Consider the following 15,367-nt stretch of genomic DNA (forward strand, 5'->3'; position numbering starts at 1 on the left):
TTACGACTGTTCATGTGAAGTTGCTTTGATACCAGTTTTAGAAGTTTATTACACAGCTATCAATAGACAGCTGTGTAATAAACAGATATCTGTTGATAGGTGCTTTATAAATTTTGCAGTCGCATTTGACTGTACCAAACGTGTACCTGTAGCCCACTGCAGCCATATGAGTATGTACGCTAAATGCAGTTATGTGTGTCTCAATCTTTTCATGTAGTGAAATTCTATTATTTTGATATTACTTGTCCATTTTATTGAATTATTATTAATTTGTACTGAATTCAAAAATTGTCCTTAAAAATGTCCTGAAAGAGGAAAGTCAATTTGGAGTGTCATGTTTTTAATCAAAGGTGGACTGAAGACTATTTCTTCATTGAGTACGACGAAAAAGCAGTGTGTTTGGTGTGTAAGGAGACTGTATCAGTTTTTAAAGAATATAATTTAAAACGACACTATGATTCCAAGCATAAATTTTATGATAAAGATAAAGGAGTGTTGTGAAAAGAAAAGTGTTCAAAGTTGCAAAACGAATTAAGAAAACAACAAAACACACTGAAAACGTATCATTCAAAAAATTTATCTGTTGTAAGTGCCAATTATCAAGTTTCGCATTTGATCGCTTTTGAAAGTAAACCGCTCAATGATGGTGAAATTGTTAAACAGTGTTTGTTAAAAGTCTTGGAAGAAATTTGTTCAGAGAAATCAACAGTAATACAAGACATTAATTTGTTGAACAACTTTCAAAGATGTAATTTTACATAGTTTATTGAGATGGCTTAGTCATGGTAAAGCGTTATATCGTTTCTTTAAACTGTGCCATGAAATCAATATTTTTATGAAAGAAAAAGGAAAGCCAGTGAAACAACTATCAAATATGGAAACCATAAAACAAATGAAATATTTTAGTATGGCTGGATGACAGTACTGATGTAAATGACACAGCCCAACTCCTTATCTTCATACATGGAATTAATGCTAATTTTGAACCAATTGCAGATTTAGCTGATCTACAGAGTATGCACAGAACAACTACAGGTGAAAATTGTTTTGAAAATTTTTGCGAATCTATTGAAAAGTTAGAATTAAATATTAAAAATCTGGTAGGAGTCACAACTGACAGTGCAAAAAATATGACTAGTAAAAGCATTGGGCTTATGGGTAGAATAACAAAGAAAATGATAGATATCGAAGCTGAACCTTCGATTAGTATTCATTGCATTGTGCATCAAGAAGTTCTCTGTGGCAAAGTATTGGATCTCCAACACGTTATGAATGTAGTTATTTCAACTGTAAATTTTGTAAGATCATATGGCCTTAATCACCGTAAGTTTCAACAATTTCTTTCAGAAATTGAAGCTGAATACGAAGATGTAATTTTACATAGTTTATTGAGATGGCTTAGTCATGGTAAAGCATTATATCGTTTCTTTAAACTGTGCCATGAAATCAATATTTTTATGAAAGAAAAAGGAAAGCCAGTGAAACAACTATCAAATATGGAGTTGCTGTTTGATCTTGCAATTCTTACAGACATTTCTAGTCATTTAACTGCTCTTAATTTAAAACTACAAGGGAAAGGAAAATTGGGCTCTGATTTGTATGGTGACATCAAATCATTTCAGAATAAGTTGTTATTATTTGAATCCCAAATTGTGAGTGAGACAATTTAGTTCACTTTGGCAGTTGTACCGAGCTAAAAAAGAAACACGCATTTCCAAAGAATCGTTGCCTCTCATTATTAAAATTACTTTTTGATGAGTTTGAAAGTCGATTTGCTGATATAAGATCCCATGAAAAAGACATAAGCTTGTTTGAGAATCCATTTACTTCTATGGCTGAAAACTACAATCCCAGCTTGCAGCTTTAAATTATTGATCTTCAAGCCAAAACATTGTTCAAAAATAAGTATATTGACTGCGAAAATAAACTATATGAATTCTACAAGGCTCTCCCATCTGAAGATTTTCCACTAATAAAAGAAAATGACACGAAAATGGCTACTTTATTCAGATTAACGTATGTTTGTGAGCAAGTTTTTTCCCCCATGAAATCAAATAAATATTTTAAAAGGAACAAAATAACAGATGAGCATCTTCATTCCGTATTGAGAATTGGCATCACAAATTTTCAATGAAATTTTGAACAGTTATCTAAAAATATCCAGCCTCAATCATATCATTAAACGTTAAGTTTTGTTCAGTGAATGTTTAGTGTATTGTGTTATACTTAATAATATTTTCGATTTTAGGTGTGTTGTTATATTTATTTATTCACCTTAATATTGAAAAGCAGTGATCCTTTTCGGGTTTTAAATTTTCTAAAGCAAGCAATAAAAGCAAAGTAAGGTATTAAAAGTAAAATATTTTTTAAAAAACTTTTGTAAGTCATATTTTTATAATTTTAATAAAATATAAAAAAATAAATCACTGACAGATTTGTTGCACATAAAAGTGTTGGGAATTTGCATTTTTTTATGTATAGCCTGAAAATAAAAACGGTAACATGAAAATAGAAATTTCCTTTTACATGTAATAAGGCATGGGAATGTATCACCTAATTTTTCTTGAGAATCACTCAGTGCTGCCCGCGAAACAAATCGAACTTTGAATACAGCCCCTGTACAGAAAAAGGTTGGACCCCACTGCTCTAGTATATGTAAAACAGTGGAGAGTTTCCTGTATATATTATATAAAAAGAAAAGAGCAAAAGTGAAAAAAGGAAGGGCAATTTATGGACAAGGGCCACTGACAGACAGAAAGTAGCCAACAACTGTAATGAATATAAGTGATATAAGTAATAGAAAGAAGAAATATAGAGGGGGGGGAAAAGGGTAAAGTCATAAGTAATGGAAAGAAAGATATGGATAATAGAAAAAAGAAATATAGAGAAAAGGGTAAAGACACATAAACAACAGAGTCAAGAAGAGAAATGCAAAGTAAATGTAAAAAATATACAAATGAAAATAAATAAGAGGATAACAAAAAATGAATAAATATGGGGCATTGAGAATCAGTGGTGTAAGTTAGTAATTTTATAAATATGAGCTGTTCATATTTTCTGCCTTCTCTAGGTGCCCACTGTTTAGTTTCATAGCAAAGTAAGTCAAAGTTGCAGTTCTAACCAAGAGATGTCAGGGCTTATTTTGAATAGTTAACAGTATGACCAAAAAGGTTTAGAATCATAGTGAAGAAGTCTGACTTACACCACTCTGTTCCTAAACAGCTTGTATGATGGAGGTTATTGTTTCAAGTTTGTATTGTTGTAGGATTTTTCTTTTCATATGTCTTTTCATATTTCGTATTTCATGTTTTCATGTAGCAAGATGTCTTTTAAGTTCAAATCTCAGTAAATAAAAGATTTTAAGTTGTCTTTTTAAGCATGCCAGGAAACTTCCTTCAGACCTAGAAAATGTAAAAGGAAAGAGTCAAAAAAGAGCTGTAGCCAGAAGACTTCGCAATTTGGGTCAGGCATATGTGAACTCAAAAGGAATACAAGTAAGCAGTTTGAAAACTTAGATTGTGGTTGTAAAAAAAAAAAAGATGCATAGAGTCCTTAACAGAAGAGAAAGGGAGAAAGCAATATGATAATTTTATATCCATGGCCGATTTTTCTCGACAGAATGCATATTTATGCAGTTTTATACATCATGAACCTTTAAATCAAATGTGGCCTCGGAATGGCAGTTAGGGAGGAAAGCAATTTACAAATCTGTCTTACATTCAAAAAGAAAATACCACAGTACGTGTTTGTAAAAAATTCTTTGTCGACACTTTTGTTGTATCTGATGGAAGGGCAACAAGAGCTTTAGAAAAAGCAAGGAAGGGGAGGTCTGCAGGACAAGATTTAAGGGGTAAACATGTAGCGGCACAAAAGATAACTGACAAACAAAAACAGTTACTTAAGTATCACATTAATATTTTTCCAGCATTTCAGGGTCATTACAGATAGTTCCCGACTTTACGAGTTAATTAATTTCTAACACGCGCACGCTCATAAAGCAGGAATTTATTTCCCATAGACATAATGTTAAAAACAGGGGGTTACATTCTCAACAATGAGATTAGTTTATGTTTAAACAATGATTTATTTATCCAAAGAAATTGAAACAGCCTGTAAAATCAAGCAAATTATAATTTAAAGAAATTATTTATGACTTACAAATGTTAAAGAATGTTTATTCTTCATCATCATCGACTAAATGCACAGTTGTTGATCACTCATTGTTGGGTAGGCACTCGTTGGTTTGTTGCACAAAGAGTTATCTTCTTCAGAAATGCTTCAAGAGGCGTTCGTTTCCAAGATAATCTCTTCTCTTTTCTTTGTAAATTTCACGATAGCATGCATAAGCATTTTTTTAACATCACTCACAAATTGCAACTAACATGATTTGCGTGGAATAACAAGTTTAAAAAATTGAAAAAAAGGAATGAAGAGAAGATTCTGAAAATTTAGTTATGTTTTTTATATGATTGAAGATTGCAGTGAAGGGTAAACACATTTCACCCTAATAACGTAAAAGCCCACACAATTCCGGCTATCGATATTTTCACAAGTTTACTTTATTATTACACATTATCGAGTTTACTACCCATTTTTAATTGCTTGCACTAACAGAAAAGCCCAATAAGCTAGAAAGTGCAATTGTTTTTGTTATTTTATGGTTGTGACCTCCAGAATGTGCTTTAGAAAAATATCACAAAGGCTTCAAAATTGATTCTTATAACAGAATATTTGATAACGATGAAAGTGTGTGCATTTTAATGATTTGAATTGGTAACTAATACAATTTGCATTATAAAATGACCTTTTAGAGAGATAAATAGCCTAGTTATAATATAAGCGAAAATTTCAACTTCCAAGGTCTTGGAATGAATAACTAAAAAACAATGCGTTATTGGGTTCACATTATGATATTTTCACGATACGATGGTGTCACTGGTATGGATTAATATCGTAAAACGGGGTGCACTGCATGAATGTTTAACATTCATTTTTTGCAATTAATGTTCATGTTTTCGATTTTGTTGATACTTGAAAAAAAAAAAAAAAAAAAAAAAACGTAAAGCGTGAACTGCCTGTACACTTGAAAAGATAATCTGAACGGGACGGGACGTTCCTTAGCCCTGACTTGAACATAAGAAAAATGTACGTGCTTTATCGTGAATGGTGTGAGCAAAAAGAGACTGAACCTCTTAAAGACTATTACTATAGACATGTCTTCAACACAGAATTTAATTTACATTTTCATGTTCCTTAAAAGGACACATGCAAGGCCTGTGGCAAATATAAACAGTCGATTGATGTAGAAAAAGACAAAGAAAGACCTGGTGATTTGGAGGGGTAACATGTTTTGCTTTTGGCAAAAGCAGAGAAAGCAAGAAATCAATTAAAGGACTGATGGGGAAAAGGACCGATGAAATTCTGACATCTATACGAACACAATAGATTTAAAAAAGCCCTGCCATTCCCAAAATTAACTGTTTCTGAGACCTACTATAAGCACAATATGTACTGCTATAATATTTAGAAGATTAAATGCATGAGTCATATGTTGTGAGTTGAAAGTAATTATGTAATATTGGTGTAAATACGCCGTAGTTTACCCATAAGTTTAACTACATAAGTAGGGCGAAGGTAAAGAAAGCCCACATGAGAAACATGCAAAAGTTCGATAAATTTACCGGTAAAAGTACTTTGCCGTAATGGCATTTGTATTGTTGCTCGCTCAGTAAACATACAGTGGGTGTTATCGGTCAGGAGTAGAAATTGAAACCCTCCTGAAGTGGAGGGGGTAACCTGACCTTTTTTCTTTAGAATCACTGGTGGACTAGTGGATAAATTGTTTATTAAGAAAAAAAAAAAAAAGGCAAAGGTAAAGGAAGCCCACATGAGAAGCACGGCAAACTTCAAAAAAGTTTACCAGTGAAACTACATTACCAACATTTTTTACAATGCCAGAACTACCAATATGACTCTGTTTGTGATTCAGTTATTTCAATTAGTGATTCTAAAGAGAAAGGGTCAGGTTACCCCCCGTCCCCACACACACACACACACACACACACACACACTTCGGGAGGGTTTCAAACTCTCGTGTGGGATTCAACTTCTACTCCAGACCAATAACATCCACCGTTTGTTTACCGAGCGAGCAATAATACAAATGCCGTTACGGCAAAGTACTTTTACTGGTAAATTTCATTGAACTTTTGCATGCTTCTCATGTGGGTTTTCTTTACCTTAGCCCATAAGTAGTGTTAAGGCATCGTTTGATAAGTTTGCATGATATCACAAATAACCTTGATTACACTACGTTTGGGATGAGACCATTGCATCCAGAGGCTCACAAGAACTTTCTTCTTGCCTGACTAAGCATATTAAGTTGAACGAAAAAAAAGCATGTGATGATATACAGCGACACATGCACTGGCCAAAATCAGAACATCAAGATATCCTTATCGTTAATAAAACTGATTCAGTAAACTTCAGTTGAAGTCATAGACCACGAATTCATGGTTTCTGGCCACTCTTACCTTCCAAATAACTCAGACTTTGTGCTGATTGAGTAAGCTGGAAAAACAAGATTATCTTTGTTCCAGATGGGTGGTATGATACTATGAAGTCTGCCAGAACACACAACGAGTTTATGGTTGTAAAGATGCAACAAGATGACTTTTTGAAAACAGAAGCTATTGAAAAAGACATAACAAAACGGAAGAAGAATGTTGAAGGCAAAAAGGTAACTGGTTGAAGATACAATGGCTCCATTGTGAAAAAGGAAAACCCGTTCACGATTTTCTACAAGTGTACATTGGATGAAGGCATCCCTTTCAGGGAACTAAATGTCAAACCCAATAAGGAGGGTCAACCTAAGAGCTTGAAAAGTACTGAACAAGAAAAGTTGTATGATGGTTCTAGAGTGCTGAACTTTCTAAAGAAAAGAGACATGCTATACCGTCTCAAATACATCACTCCAGTTCACCCTGCCTTCTTTAAAGGTTATTAGAAGCTCAAAAAAAAAAAGAGTTGATGATATAGGTCCGTTATCTGACTATGAGGAGGAAGAAGATGAAGCATAAACAGTAATTTGTTTGTGGTGACAGTGTTTTATGATTATCAAATAGTGATGGTAACTTTTTAATTACTTTTTTAAAAAAATGAGAACATCAAAAAAAAGCAACTATAATTTTTTTTTTTTAATTTTGCGACCATCTTTTACATTATAATTAAATTTATTATTATGTTCATCTAAGCATTTTTATGATCATTCTGCAACAACTTTGTGTAATTTAAATTTGTGTCTAATAACTAAGTCAATCTTAACTGTTTCGACAAAAAATTCATTCCCAATGTGCCTATTGCTCAGGTATTTTAAAATTTTGTTATAGTGTAATTTTTACAGAGAAAAATATAACCTCTTCTGTATGAAATCAGTTTTGATAACACAGTCCAGATAACACCTTACAGTAATTTACCATTTTAAAATAGGTAGACTACTTAGAAACAATGGTGTAAGTCAATTATATAAACATTTCTGACCAAAAAAATTGAATATTAACAAAAATTGTCAATCTCATGTAAATATTTAGTTTTTTTTTAACCTTCAGGTGTATCACAATTCATTAAATTAAATTTTTTGAGGTTTTTATGAATGCAAACACAAAACACCTTGTTCTCAAAAATCAGAATAGACTGACTTACACTGCTATGAATCTCAACCCTCCATATATTGTTGCTTATTGTACAACCCTAGTACAGTGATTTCTTACTTCATGCATGTTTAAATTACACAAATTTAAAATAACACGTGGCAACCATATTTATGCAAAGTGCCAGAAGAAGGGGAGTACATACCCAAACAGATATTCAACCTCAATGAATCAGGTTTATATTGGGAAAAAAATTACTAATCGCACTTATATCTCCATTGCTGAAAAGACTGTGCCTGACTTTAAGGCGGCACATGATCGGCTAACACTTCTGTGTGGTGCTGATATGGAGGGTCATAAACTAAAACCTGTGTGCATTATTTACCACTATCAAAACCCTTGTGTCCTTAAAGGTTACAACAGGTTGTACATGCTCGTATACTGGTGCTCAAACCCTAAAGGGTGAATGACTGCTGTTATTTTCAGAAGTTATCTTGGATCTCAGTTACAGCCAGAATTGGAAGTATATTGCAAAGCAGAAGGAATTCCATTCAATATCTTACTTATTCTTGGTAATGGCACATGCCATCCACCCAGTAGCTTTGATGTCTGTTCCAATATCAAGATTGTTTTTTTTTTTTTTTTTTTTTTTCTCAGCAAATACAACGCAGTACTCCAGCCTATGGACCAACATGCAATTAAATCTTTTAAAGTTCAATATTTAAAGTGCATTCTGGCTGATCTAATTGACAAGACCAACCATGAACAGATGAGAAGAGGAATTGAAGGCTCGCCAATGTTGCTGCATAATATTGGCAAGTCTTCAATATAAATAATGCTTTAAAATTCATTTATGCTGCATGGCATGAAGTTCCACATAACTGTATTCAAAATTCATGGCATAAGTTATGTACAGATCTTAGCAACTCCTTCGAAGACTCTGATACCGATGAAGATTATGCACAAACTAAAGACAAATGCGTGAAAAAAAAGATAGTTCACTGAAGTGGAGGCAACTTATGTTGATGATTTAATTGATTCACATCATCAAGAATTGTCAAATGAAGATCTTTTTGCACTGGAGCAGCATCATATTCAGGAGGAGGAGGAGGAGGAGGCAGCAGCAACCAACAGTCCAGAGGTTAAAGAAGAACGGAGCCTGATAGTGAAAGGAATATCAAAAGCATTAAATCTTATAGAGTAAGGCCTAAATCTGTTACCTGATGAAGACTGTAATCTTGAATGAAGTGCAACATAAGGTTATGCTAGAATTTGGTTGATACTATAAGTTGTTGTGTGAGAAGAAGTGTGCAAATCAACTAACTCTGGATTCCTTTTTCAAGCACTCAAGGGAGCAGTCAAGTGAACCATCCACCCCACCTATCTGGCCCAAGTCTGAGAGAACGGAATTTGACCATGATGATCCCTCTCATTAATCTACCTAAGGCCACCCCCCCTCCTCTCTCAGTTGTTATTGTGTTGTACTGTATATGTTTGTTATAGCGAATATACTTTTTCTTACTGTACAAAAAAAAAAGTAAATCAATAAAGATGAATGAATCTCTTTGGTTGCTCATCATTTTCTTTGCCATGCCAAGTCTTCCAACCACAGAAAACGAATAGCATGTACAGGTAGGGTTAACTTAGCTAGTTATGAGAGTTACTCTCATAGGCCTATTATTGCATTTTTGGTGATTATTTACATTATATGTGAATTTAAATTGCGCAAGGCATTCTGGAATGTAACCCTCTTGTAAATTAAGAAGTCACTGTTATTATGTGTTTGCCCCCATATTTATTACCTTTTGGCCTTTACCTCTTATATTTAAAATTCATTAATTTTATTAAATTAGCATTAGCATTGGCATATGATGCAAGAAAGCAAGCTTATGCAGCATCAGCCAAAAAAAATTCTCCCTTATTCACTATTTTTTAATTGTGCTTTGTTTTGGCATGTGCTCTACATTAGAAACAGAGGCTCTGTATTATTTCTTTGTGCTATTCTGGTGGGTTGATTAGATAATGACACTAGGGTTGTGCCGTATGCAACAATATACTTATTTTTATTTGTATACTTGTTTATGTATTTTTTTTACACTATCATTTCTTCACTATTCTCTTCTTCACTATATTACTTATGGCTTTACCCTTTTTTCTATATTTCTTCTTTCTATTACCTATATCACTCATATATATATATATATATATATATATATATATATATATATATATATATATATATATATATTTTTTTTTATTCTAAGCATCTAATTTTTTTGTCAACCTCATGAAATCTTATCAGATTGGCTAATCATGATTTTCCTTTAACCATGCTTTGTTGCCTTTATAGTTCCACTCCTTTTCTGATGATCTAGTAACACTTTCTTAATTGCAGACTTTATAATTTTCCCTGCCACAAAAGTTAAACGTACATATCTGTAGTTATCCTTTTTGTCTTTAGTAGTAGTAGTAGTAGTAGTAGTGGTGGCATGTGATGCAAGAAAGCAAATGTATGAGCCTATGCAGCATCAGCCAAAAAAAAAAAAAAAAAAAAAAAATTATTCAACCTATCAACTTCCACAACGACAGATGGAAGTTTGTTCGAGCAATTAACCACCCGCTGGCTAAAGGCAAATTTCCGCACATCTATTCTACATCTGTCTTTTCTAAATTTGAATTTATGCCCCCTTAGGTTCGTAATCTGAACAAGTGGAAGGATCACATCAGAATTCAGCGTGCTCAACCCATTCAAGGCCTCATATACCTCAATCAGATCACGGCGCAGGTGCCTAGTCTCCAGCCACTGCAATTTGCAGAACTTAAGCCTCTCTTGGTAAGAGGATCCCTTCATTCCCCTCACCAATCTTGTTGCCCTTCTCTGTACACGCTCAAGTAAATCTACATCCTTCCTAAAATGAGGCCTCCAGACCTGTACGCAGTACTCAAGGCGTGGCCTGACCATTGCCTTATACAGATGGATAATCACCTCCTTTTCCCTGCTAGCAAAATTCCTATATATCATTGACAAAACCCCATGACCTGCCCTGGAGCCTGTCTTCATTGCTCAGAAAACTTCATATCTGACTGCACAATTACTCCCAGGTCTTTTTCATTTTCTACCACCTTAAGTGTAGTACCACACAGTTGGTACGTTTCTCTGGGGTCACTTCTACCCATATGCAGTACTTTGCATTTGTCAAGGTTAAACTCTTCAGTTGCCACTTCTTAGCCCATCTGCCCAAATTATCTAGATCCTGTTGCAGTAGCACACTGCCATTACTGTCATTAACAACCCTGCCAACCTTTGTATCATCTGCAAACTTCGACATTAAGCCTGATATACCTTCATCAATATCATTGATAAATATACAAAACAACACCGAACCCTGTGGGACTCCACTAATAACATTAGTCCAAGAAGAGCAGCATTGATTACCACTCTCTGTCTTCTCGCACTTAACCATCCTTTTATCCATTGTAGCAACTTACCCTTAATACCATTCTGCTCCAATTTGTACAATAGTCTTCCATGTGCAACAGTGTCAAAAGCTTTCCTGAAATCCAAATATATGATATCAAAATTATTTTTTGCATCCAGTTCCTTTGTAACCACATCATAATATCCTATCAAATTTGTCAGACAAGACTTTCCCTTAACAAACCCGTGCTTCAAAACTACTTTTGTGGTTTGGTGAGCAGTCACATCTCGGCTTTGCCCTAGTCTCTTGGGTTACTATCATTTTGATAACTGTAGGTTTATTGACCTATCTTGCTACTCTCTTTCTAATTAAAAAAAACAGATGATACAAAGCACATATTCACAATTTAGTTTAAACATGATAATTTTTCTTCTATTCTTGTTCTTGTTTCTTCATATAATTGGTTTATATTTTAATATGTGCATACTTTTTTTTTTAGGCCTATGATTTAACTGCTGTGGCATGTGTGCCACCAGAGTTGATTGGTTGGTAATATTGTATCTTGAATAATGATACAATAAACTGATATTTTAATGTCACAGAAAATAATTTGCAATAATTGCTATCAGAATCAATAATGCTGCCAAATACAAAAGTACTTGGCAGAATTATTCCTTGTATCAACATCCATACAGTCATTTATGAATGTTGATACGGAATTTATTCAGCTCGTAAACCACCAGTTTAGGGTAATCATGGATATTACAGATGGTGTCCAGCAGTAACCTCATGTGGTTTAATTCCTATAGTACAAATAATGCAAATAATTTTTTGCTACTGCTATTCTCAGACCCTTTGACCAAGGTGTCATTCTGCTTTACATTCAGGCACTTAACCATGTAACTCTAATTTGTATAAAGAGAGAAAAGAAGCTGGAGAATAAGGTAGAGCTTAATAGATTAAGTTGGAGATGCATTGGAAATTTATAGCCTACTGAAGGATCACTGTTCTAAGCCTGTAGTTGCCAACAAGTCTACTGTCATCATTTTTACAAATTAGATCTAAAAAAATATGTTTTCAGTTACTTAAGAAAAAATGCTAAAATTAATTAGTGTGCACATTGAAATGTTAATGAAAGAAGGAAACTGAATCATTAATTAATGAACACACAATTTAAAATTAAATAATAGTGAAGATAGTGAAAAAATAAAAGAAAATAATTTTAAATTCTTTTATGTGTGTGCCTTTATATTTAAATAATTTTCCATTTTATAGAGTCAAGCTATGAGGATAGTAAGAACAATAGGGCAAGCCTTTGAAGTATGTCACAAACTTAGTCTTGCATTAGCATCTGTTGCTGTTCCTGCAGTTGGAGAAGACACAAGCACCACAGTATTACCTGAGCAGTCACTGAAAGGTATGTAATTATGCTATTTATTTATATATGACACTATATACACTGGTGTTCAAAGAAAGCGCATCACCTAGGAATTTCACATTTCTAGCCCTTTTTTGCAATCATGTGTTACATTAATGACTAGCATTACAAATAGAAATATAAACAAAAGATATTTATTAATAGCTAAGTAATATTTGTCAGGTGCTCTCAAAATATTCCAAAATGAGCATTTGTAACCTTTATACAACAGTTTTCGTAAACACGACAATTATGGCTGAAATGTTATCAGAAGCTTTCAGTTTGCTTCAGTTTATCATTTTAAATGGAAAGTTCACTAGGTGCAAACTAATATTTAGTTGAACCATCTCTGGCCCTGATGACAGCTGCACACAGTCGAGGCATTGACAAGATCAATTTCTGAAGATAATCAATATATAGTTCGTGGTTCCAAACACAAATTATGGCTTCCTCAAGTTCACAAAGGGTCTTTGGTTTCTTTCTGGCAACTGCAGATTCCACACGATGCCAACAGTTCTCTATAGGATTCAGTTCCGGGCTGTTTCTTGGCCAGCTAACAGTTGTAATGGACCGTTCTTCCAACCATTTTTTCACACCTGTAACAAATGTAAACACATTACTGTCGAACCTCTAATGCAGAAATGAAGCTAAAGTAACTACAGAAGTGCCTACTTACACTTTTCACCCGATGACAAGGAGCAGTCCTCCTGAAAGATGCAGTTACTTGGCAGGTTGAAATGGTCTCTAATAGTTGGCAGCAATTTGCCTTCCAATATAGCCAGGTATCCATTGGCATTTACGGAACCTTTCATAAACTGCAGGTGATACGAAATGCACCCCCATATTGTGAAATTCCCTACCATTTGGCTGGTAGGGAATTTCACTGTAGACACCATACAGTCTGGATGGTATTCATCACCACATCTACGGTGAATCGTTTGTCTCCCATCAGAGCCATGCAGGTTGAATTTCTTCTCATGAGGGGGTGAACCAATAAGGTAATAAAGCAGATTTTAATAATAATAATAGTCCTTGGACTTTGTATTGTAAGTGGATCATATAGCAACCATTATTAATGTCAAATTTAAACTTCAGAAAGATTACAAAATTTTAAATTACGATATTTTTCAGAATTTAAATGACCAAAATATTACAGAAATGAAAATGTTGACAAAACTTGAACCACTAGAGAAATTAAATTTAATCTACCAAACCAAAGTTGCCAAGTTCCTGCCAAATTATCGATAAAAAGCCTTCTGAATATTGTCATGTAGGCTTTTTCTTATGAAAAAGCCTACATGACTAGATGAATTCAAATATTCTATATATTAACTACAGTTTAGTATATCAGATTTAAAAAAAAAATTATTCCAAAAACTAGCCTGCTTTGAGGTTTCAAAATGCAAAACCTCCATATACGTGTCAAGTGCAACAATGTACTATATGTCTCATTGAATTTTGTCCCACTGCTCAAAATGAAATCAGACCTGCAGGACTCAGATTACAGGAACTAATGACAAGTTGGAATATTTGTCTAAGTAACATTTCAAATCACAGAAGGCATAGAACTTCCATGGAAAACATACGTTCCTTTTTGTGATAATTACTTCCACCAGTGGAGAAAAACACTCCCTTGGAAACCAAAATATCTGAAAACTGCATGGAAGCATCATTAGCAGCACAGATCTTCTTCAGTTATACTGACAGCTCAAAAATGGAAACATCTGTAGGTGCTGCTGTGGTCCTTCCCACCACCACCACGGTGTTATCTTCTTTCCACCTGAATGCCGTATTCACACTGCTGAATTGTATGCTATCAGGTTGGCATTAGACAATATTAACCAGCTGACCAATATATAAGCCATAATATATATACTAACTCTTTAAGTCTGTTTCTGCTATAGAAAATAAATCTCCATCATCTCACCAGGTCTCTAAACAAATAAAATTGCAGTTGGCCCACTTTAAAGAAAACAACCAAACAAATAAGCTGCTACAAATAAAGCCTAGAGACCACAGGCATGTAATTCCAGCTTCCAAAAAGATTGATATGAAGAGGTTTTCCTTGCTCAGCCACTGGTTGGGCATACTCTTCCAACACATCTCTTCCTCCTTACTAGAGAAAATCTACCTAACTGTTCATTTTGTCAGTCACCACCCACAGTAAAGCATATCCTTATTAGAATGTATTCATTATGAGTCTATCAACCTTAACATCCATAACAGTATCAAATTTGTAGGATATACAGCACTTACCAGGGAACAATTCAAATGTAGCTGAACTTTTCCACTTTTTAAAAAGAATCCACCTGTACATTTCATTTTAGTGTAATCATATAACTCCCCCCCCATATAACTATGATGTGAAAATCTCAGTGAAAGCCACATTTTGAGGCGCCTCTGTAGCCAGATGGGCAGGAGCAGCAGTGCGTTGCACATGCTTCTTGATTAGACCGGGGTTCGAGCCTGTGACCACCAAATACGGAGGATGCGGAAAGGTCAGGGAATGACCACCGCATATTCCCGGAGCGCCTTAGTTGCTAATGCTCCTAAAAATCAAATAACAACAACAGCCACATTTTGACCACAGCTGCTCTTGTGCCATTCAACTTTCATACAACAAGAATTAAAATATTCCTGTTTAGACTATGAAGTATGGAAATAAAATTCCTGCACTGTTGCTGTTATGGTCATTTTGATGGGTTTGAAAATAAACAGAAGTGATACAGAGATTGTCCAATAGGCTGACTGGTTGGAAGTAACAACCAGTTTCATTAGTAGTGTTTACATTCCTTGTCATGGTTGTCATGTGAGTTCAGTATATTCTCAGCCGAACTAATAGAAATTCAGGTTGTGCCGAATTACATTGAGTCCTTCCATAT

The 15,367-nt window shown here is 34.3% G+C and overlaps 1 protein-coding gene across 1 annotated transcript in view; it reads left to right on the plus strand.

Annotated features, from left to right (window-relative positions):
* The window catches only part of LOC150077556 (uncharacterized), a 212,398-nt gene that overhangs the window by 127,985 nt on the left and 69,046 nt on the right, over positions 1 to 15,367 (plus strand). The window contains exon 6 of the mRNA XM_090386892.1: positions 12,344 to 12,485. Coding sequence (XP_090243018.1) covers positions 12,344 to 12,485 — 142 coding nt within the window. The remainder of the gene's footprint in view (positions 1 to 12,343; positions 12,486 to 15,367) is intronic.

Source organism: Mastigoproctus giganteus, chromosome 12, assembly GCF_048544385.1.
Source record: "Mastigoproctus giganteus isolate SK-2022 chromosome 12, ASM4854438v1, whole genome shotgun sequence".
Taxonomy (NCBI): Eukaryota; Metazoa; Arthropoda; class Arachnida; order Uropygi; family Thelyphonidae; genus Mastigoproctus; species Mastigoproctus giganteus.